Raw genomic sequence first — 7,905 nt, forward strand, 5'->3', positions numbered from 1 at the left:
TGACCCCTCAGTCCTGGTTGGGGCTCGGTTTCTTCAACGCCGTGTTCTTGGTCTCTGGAAAATCAAGGTGCTCTTGAGTATCATCATGCAAATGAGAGGTATGTGTTCAGCCCATATGTGCGCCGGTGCAGACATGTTCGGGATTGTGCTGCTGCTGAGATCTTACATTTTGCATACTTGGTCTAGCAGCTCCGTAAACAAAGCGAAGTTGGTCATGATGCCCTTTATGAATCGCGTGATGCCGAAGCGAGGTTACAGATCCGTTCGTTGTAGTGAAAGGCAGCGTCCATGATCAACTCATTGATTCCCAAGTGCTGAAATGAGAAACGACCGGGTGCCAGCCTCATAATACATGAACAACCGGGTCGTGTAGCTGTATACCTCTCTGGAAAAGGTTGGGGTTGCTGGGTTTGATGTCCTCAAGGCGAAGAGGGCGACGGGAATTGACGAAAAGAAAGTGGACTGGAAGACGTGCGATGCAACAGAAATGGAGCTGAACTCCCTGTGCCTAAAACGCACAGATGATTGGAAAAAGTGACCGAGACTTTCGTTGTGAACTTGGAAAATCGAAGATCGTGCGCCGCACTAGTACACAGTACTTATACACTACGCTAGAGAAGTTGAGAGGCGCTTGAGGCGGTACGACCCATAGAGCACATCATGTTGACCAATCAATGATTAGAATGAGCTAACCATAAAGCCCCCTGTAATCAACCATGCGAAGGAAGGAGCAGGCCATGGCGTGCATATAAACGGGCAGGTCTCTCCGCCGTAGAGAGAGCGTCATGGTCAAGTGAAGTTCCGCTTTCAGCTGACAGCACCTCACCTCAAACCCTTCACCTTACAAGTTGCCAACCTCCAACCCTGAGACTTACATACCTCAGCTCGAGCCTTGAATAACCGGCCTGTGTTGCCAGTCATCCGACAACACCGTGGATTCGATTTTCGCTTCAGACGGTCAGCATCCCCATTTTCTCTTTCACCTTCCGGTCTATCACCAGTGTCATTTTTTTGTTTGTCGTCATCACCTACACCACACACTACGAGTCGACTTCTACCCCGCTCACTCTCCTTTTGCCCCCATCCGTTCCCAAGTCTACCAAGAGGTACCCGCTGCGGTTCGATGTACCGGACTGGTACCTGAAAGGGCCGAGAGCTCGTGTGAATGCTCTCCACCTTCAACGACCGGACTGGGCCCATTCTCGCTCGTGGTTATGTTGCGACCTCCAGACAGCAGGGCAGCACAACGGACGGCAAAGACTCTATCTACCAGCCTTGCTATCCTTTGTCAGAAGAAGCCCAAGTTACCAGTTCCTCCTAACATGCCTGTCTGTTGTTCTCGTACGAGGTTGTACCACGATGCACTTTTCTAGTCTGTCTGGTACATGTCCGCTGTGAGGCCATCTCTGGTCTTCGCTTCCACGAACAAGCCTTCTTCCGTCCGTTCATCGCCCTAGCTCTTCTCGTTCAAATCTTCTTGACTACATTGCAGCATTTTCGATGCCATGTGGAAAACTGGAGAGTGGTATTCTTTCAAAGCTGCATATAGCCCCGCATCATCTCAGTCAGCCAAACACTCCCCCTTCAGGCTCCCGTCGATCATCCCATCCAACCCTCTCAAGTGGAGGTTTCGCCATTGTTTCCATCCATCCAACCGCCACGAAATCCATGAGTACACAAACAACGACATGAGATTAACTTTTGGTGACTGCTTTATAGATCCAGCCAAAGCTTTGTTGGCATTATTAACCAGCTGTTGTTTGCTCCATCTTCGGATTGAGTGAAGGCGTCCACACCCAAGAGGTTCTCCTGCCCCACCAGTACTCGCAAGGTACTTACAACAAAGGGAGGAAGGCGCTCGGGGTACAAAAATAAGAGCAAGACAGAAGGGGAGGTACGAACCAACCAAAGTGCCCATTCCATTATAAGTCGCGACGAGGGACGGCGGCACGGCACGAAAGCAGTGTGATTCACTTTCCCATTCACTCTACGTTCCCTTCACAGAAGCTGCCCAGCCAATCTTTTAAGGGTTTTTTTTTTTTTTTTTTTTTTGGTGCTTTATTCGAACGAACGCAACCACACAATCACAATCAGCCAAATCATGTCGGGCATTGGCGCCTCGAGCTACGCACCCAGGTCTCCAGACCTCTCATCTTTATATAGCTCCGCCGGCCCCACCCACCAACACTTGCAGACCCATGCCGAAGTCCTTCAAGTACCAGGCCCCAAACCGCTATCACAGCAAACACTTTTTTCTCCGCAACACCAACACCACCACTTACAAGCGCAGTCGCAACCACACCTCCAACCTCTGCCCACCACCACCACCGCAACACAACCCTTTGGCCTTTCTACGAACACGTATCAAGACCATCGCGCTTCGCAATATTGGCAAAACCCGTCGCAGTATCTCCCACCACGCTCTCAGCCCGACAACAGCTTCTCGACGAATCACTATTCGCAGCCGCAGCAATCCGAGCGCCCGCCTCGCATCCCCTTCACAAACAACCACGCGACAGGGGTTTGGAACGCGCAACAGCAAGCTTCGCAACGTGATCTGCATCAATTGCAGAATCAACACCAGTACAAATACAACCAGCAGCAACCGCAGCAACCACTACAACAACAGGCCTATCCGCAGCTGTTCTCACATACGCAACCGCAGGAGCATCAACAGCAGCAGCGCTTGACGCGATCGCAGGCGCAACGGCCCCTCCAGCCTCTTCCTTCGCATACTTCTAATCCCAACCCGCCACCGGCCCCCGAACAGACCAATATCCAAGCTGCGTCATCTGTAGCGGCGCAGACCACCAATACGATGCCACCCAAGCGGGCCGTCGCGCAAGCTGCGCAGCAACCCCAACCTTCTCCGATCCAGCCCTCGCTCGTAAAGACCAAGTTCCCAACGGCGCGCATTAAGCGCATCATGCAGGCAGACGAAGAGGTTGGCAAGGTGGCACAACAGACGCCGATCGCAGTGGGCAAGGCACTCGAGCTGTTCATGGTACAATTGGTGACAAAAAGCGCAGACATCGCGCGTGAGCGTAACTCGAAACGCGTATCGGCACAGATGCTCAAGCAGGTGGTGGAGTCAGACGACCAGTGGGATTTCCTACGAGAAATTACCAGCAAGATAGAGAACGATGACAAGGAGAAGCCAGCAGCCTCCGCGAGCGGCAGAGGCCGAACAAAGGCAGAGAGCGAGAGCGAGGAAGAAGCCCCGCCAGAAAAGAAAGGCAGAGGAGGAGCCGGGCGAGGAGGAGGGAGGGGAAGGAAGAAGTCTACCGCCTAGAAAGCCCTGAATCAAAAAAGAGCCAAGTTATAACGCTCGAGGTTAGGCCAAAACACGATTGAACGAATGGAACGATGGCGTTTCGGTAAACTGGGTCACAAATGAGCATATGTTTTTTTGGCGTTCTCAACATGGAAGCAAGTGGCTGGAAAATGTCAACTCCTGCAAAGAACAAGTCATAACCCATGTGCAGAAGTCCCGTTATCAGATTGGCATGGCATGGTGTTCGGTTTGGTTGGTCAGCCGAGGCTTCGGTGTTTGGGTGAACTGGACTGGTTTGTTTGAGTTAGTTGGGTAGCCAGCATGGTGTTGCTGGTGTTGGGCAGGGGAATGATACTCTGCTTTGCGACCAACATGCGTTGAATTTACTCTAATTTATTTCCCGGGGGAGTCATTAAAATCAAAGCTCATTCACAAGGCTTCGTGCAAGCCTTGTCTCCGCCGAAACATGTTCACGCGTTAACCCATGACGTTTCCCTAGCAATAATATTGCCTCCCGGTACGTCACAAGCCACTGTGACACGACAGCGTTTTCAGCTGACCTACAGCTCAAAGGCACAGACAGTCACGCGGCGCAGCCCAACTTGAGAAAGCCAACAGAAGGTGCAAAGGGCGAATCCATTGACTATCGATTGCACAAGAACATGCCTCTGTGCGAAGCGCCTTCAAGCCCTAAAAGGTGTAGTGATCCCAGCATGCGATAGCTCTCGATGATGTGTTCCAGGATGTTCGATATCTAGTGGATAATATGATGAAGGAAAATATGAAGCGTGGCGTAGGTAAGGTAACTCGAATAACGTCGCCATGTCACGACTGTCATCCGCAAATCCAGGGGAGCCTAGAACAATCTTTTTTTTCCGTCTACCATGATTACGAATCCTCCAACATACATGTGCATCACTATACTCAGAATACCGTACCTCCTTCATTCCAGTCAGACGGGATGTTCTCTTGCTAGCCACATCCGTTGACACGTTTGCCTACACCATGGGCTATTAACATAGTGAAACTCGAGCCACTCTGCGCTTTGTTCGGCAAAGTGTCTTCGACATCGACGATGGCTGAATAGTCAAGAAACGAGGTGAGAACAAAAAGCTAAGAAAAGAACAAGCTGTAAAACCACAGGCACACGACCGGGCGACGTCCTGGTGGATTGATTGATTGATTGCATCTGAATGTCAGTTAGATCAAGAGATTGGATCCAATAGGTCAACTAATCTACACTAACCTGTACACTAACCTCAATCGCTCACCCCGCGTTCCATATGCCCCTGGTTCCAGCAGCTTACTTTCCTTCTTATCTCTGTCCTACCCATCGGGCCTTGCCTTTACATCCGTCACTGTTACCACTAACCCGGCGGGCGACTTCTTTTCAGGACACATTGGATACACCGTGTACCTAACATGTGCCTCGAGAGGTTGCCCACTGGCCATCTAACTCCTCCTCGATAACACATCGTCATGGTGGCCGGTTGAGTCGATCGACCCGAACGGCACCTGTTCAGGTTTAGGATGTCCACCCAAGGCTGTCCACCACCTGCCAGCCTTCCTCCTCTTCCCGATGAGGCCTCTGTCCCCTTCTCGTCCTTGTTCGACAACTTCGATCTAGCCACGGTCGATTCAACAGTTCAGTTTGCGAATCGAGGCATCTTCATCGCCTCGGATGGTCGTCGGTACCTCTTCCAGAGCATACCTGAGTCGGATACGCCAACCGCTTCTCCGACCAAGTCGACTGCTCCAAGTAGCATACAGCCAGTTACGAGCCCACGGTCGCCGCATGAGTTACACGGCCACAACAATGCCTCTCCCATGGGACGACAGATGTCGAACGCGAGTTCGCGATCACAGGCGTCCAGTTTCCGGACAGCGCACAGTGAGCGCTATAACGTGTCCCCTGCCGCCTTGGATCTAGTAGTCGGACCTCCGCCCGCTATCACTCAGGACGTGACCAACATGATGTCCCACCTCAACATCAACAGTCACTTCAACGGCGCGGCGCCATACTTTGGAGAGTCTGACGGGGGCGTTGGACTTGCCGAGGTTCTCACGGAACGTGACACGGATCCATGGATTCCTGAAAGTCCTGTCGACAACAGGCCTGTCTCTCCCCGAACCGCTTCCAACCAACATTGCCTCGAATCTCATCACTCCCATAATCAGTCCACATATATGCGTACATCAACTCTAACGGCCGGCATGAGCACGCCTGCTCAGTCCATTCAAACTGCAGGCCATCAAGTCGACGGTATCAACTACGGCGGGTTTGTTACAGGGGCGAACTTCGCTTCTTCTCAAGGACCTCGTCGACAGGCACCGCCTACGGGACCAGTCCTCGAGTCCTTGATGGAATTTTCGTATCCTCAGTATCCCGCGTCTCCAGCGTCTCCGATCAGGCACTCTTCGATGCCGTACTCGCCCACGTCACCCGTCTTGGCGCCTGATTACGAGAAAGAGTTTGTCGATTCTGACGGTGCATATGTCTATTCGAGCTCACCTCACTCAGTGGTCCACGTGCCGTCCTCCCCACACCATGACCGCGGAAGGGGAGGTAGTGGGAGCGGAGTGTTTGTTGGAGCTGCTCAGAATAACTTGGTCAACATTGGGACTTCAACTAACCAAATTGACACCCGGACCGCAATTGTTGTGGTTCCGGAACGACATGATTCTTCTTTTTCGAGCGATAGTAGGAGTACAGGCCGAGATCACGTATTGCCCGGGGAGGATATTTTGTTCGATAGGTTCGTTTTGTCTGGTGTCCGCTTTCGAGAGATTGCTGCTAACAAAGACCTCGAAAAGGCCAGTTAAAAGTGCACCAACACTTGCGTCCTCGGCATTCGAAGATGGGGAGCTCAAGATTTTCCGCAATACGACCACAAAAGATCTGAGGTTCCATTGCAGAGTTGGCACATATTCCGAGACATTCTGGAGTAGGTTTTCACCTTTTACCATGCCATATATCAAAACACATTAGCTAACCCCAATAATAGTCAAAGCAAGAAACGCCCAACTAATTCCCGTCTACGCTTATGACCCCCGCTTCCTCAACGTCATCTGCCTCCACGACAAAGAAACCGAAAAGGGCAACCCAGGCTACTTGCGTTCCTCCCCCATTCCCGGAGGCACAGGAAACGGCCACCCCAACGGCATCTACCAGTTCCCCCGTCTCGAGAACCTCTGCAATTTCCAGGCCCAACTCACCGGCGAAAAGGTGCTGCTGGACATCAGCAACGTCAAACTGATTCGCCTAAGCAAAGCGAACAACGGCGCAAACGACACTTACTCGAGCGTGCGTCTGCAAATCTGGCATGAGGATCCAGATTCCACAAGCCGAAGAAGGGGGATGCAATCGGATAAGGCGAGTTTTGTGACTGCTGGTACGGCTTTGTCGGGACCGCTTCGCGATAAGCAGGTTGCTAGTTCCAGCAAGTTGATTGTGTACTTGGGACGGTTGGGAGAGTACGTGCAGACTTTTATCACGGATGATATTGAGGTGAAGGCGGAGGGACAGACAAAGGTTAAACTGAGGCCGAGGAAGGCGGGGGTGTTTAGTAGAGAAGGGAGCAGGTGGAAAGGGATCAAAGGTCTGTCTTTTTTTCTTTTCTTTTTCTCTCACATGCTCATTCATATACGCTCTCTCAGCTATTTCCGTGGCTTGATGGGTGAGGTAACTAATGGATTGTATATCACACAGCACACATCGAGCAAAGAGGCGACTCGGAAATGGCCGGATTCAATATCGACGGCCAACCACCCAATCCAGATGAGGAATACAGTTATGATCTCTACAAGATGTTTGAGATTGAGTTTGAGAACCCGCCAAGTAAGTTCTCCCCATCCCTTTTGTTCCTGATAAAGAAATTTTGTTGACAACAATGGTGGTGATTCAAGGCCAAGATAGCTTCATCAGGAGATGGGGCGAAGTCATTGCCAACCGCCGACAGCAGAAAAGAGAATTAGAGAAAATTCAGGAGAAGTTGAGAGCGGAGGGAGGGTTATATGGTAAGACGGCTATGCAGATTCGGATGTGATACCAACACGCAGCTATTTATGAACTCTAGGGATAGCTCGTTGCCAGGACAGATTTGGAGAACGGGTTGGGATATAATCGTCTAGTAAAGATCTCCTTGGGTGGCTTTATCCCTTGCTCTCAGCCGAGGGGGTTTTGGTAAGCGGGGAGTTAGGACTGGATCGGATCGGGCTACAGGTGTATCTCTTCTTTCTGTCATGCGTCTGTGTTGCGAGATACCTGGACTGGAGGATACGAGTGTGTGTTTACTTGTTATGATACCTAACCACGGATAATTGAGTTCTGTGCTTTACTATTCTGGCCGAGAGAAGAGATTGATGACTACGTTCAATGTTCACTTTTTCTCTCACGACTCGTGCCTAACCAGAACGGCTGGACGAATGGGACCCTCGGGACATTCTGGCTTAGCGATGGTTACCCGATTAGGAGAGTGATTTATTGGAATCATGCAGCAAGCGGAAAAATAAGCTACCCATGACCTGCATTCCTCACCTCGCCAAGATCTGGGCTCTAGGCTTAATTGGGGAAGGTGATGTATCACTCACTGTGGTCCTGTGGGAAAGATGGGGGGTTTTTCTGGGGCGAA

At 51.2% G+C, this 7,905-nt stretch overlaps 2 protein-coding genes across 2 annotated transcripts; both read left to right on the forward strand.

Moving 5' to 3' along the window:
- Positions 1-2,101: 2,101 nt before the first annotated feature.
- Positions 2,102-3,292, forward strand: NEUTE1DRAFT_129398 (uncharacterized protein; the record flags this gene model as incomplete). Its single annotated transcript, XM_009852269.1, has 1 exon — positions 2,102-3,292. One exon carries the CDS (start codon positions 2,102-2,104, stop codon positions 3,290-3,292), a length of 1,191 nt encoding a protein of 396 aa, XP_009850571.1.
- Positions 3,293-4,647: 1,355 nt separating this feature from the next.
- Positions 4,648-7,612, forward strand: NEUTE1DRAFT_121876 (uncharacterized protein; the record flags this gene model as incomplete). The annotated part of the gene is made up of 5 exons (XM_009852270.1): positions 4,648-5,975; positions 6,094-6,219; positions 6,280-6,873; positions 6,984-7,112; positions 7,181-7,612. The coding sequence occupies 5 exons, from the start codon at positions 4,805-4,807 to the stop codon at positions 7,318-7,320; spliced, it is 2,160 nt and encodes a 719-aa protein (XP_009850572.1).
- Positions 7,613-7,905: the final 293 nt, after the last annotated feature.

This window comes from Neurospora tetrasperma (genome assembly GCF_000213175.1).
Source record: "Neurospora tetrasperma FGSC 2508 unplaced genomic scaffold NEUTE1scaffold_3, whole genome shotgun sequence".
NCBI classification, from domain to species: Eukaryota; Fungi; Ascomycota; class Sordariomycetes; order Sordariales; family Sordariaceae; genus Neurospora; species Neurospora tetrasperma.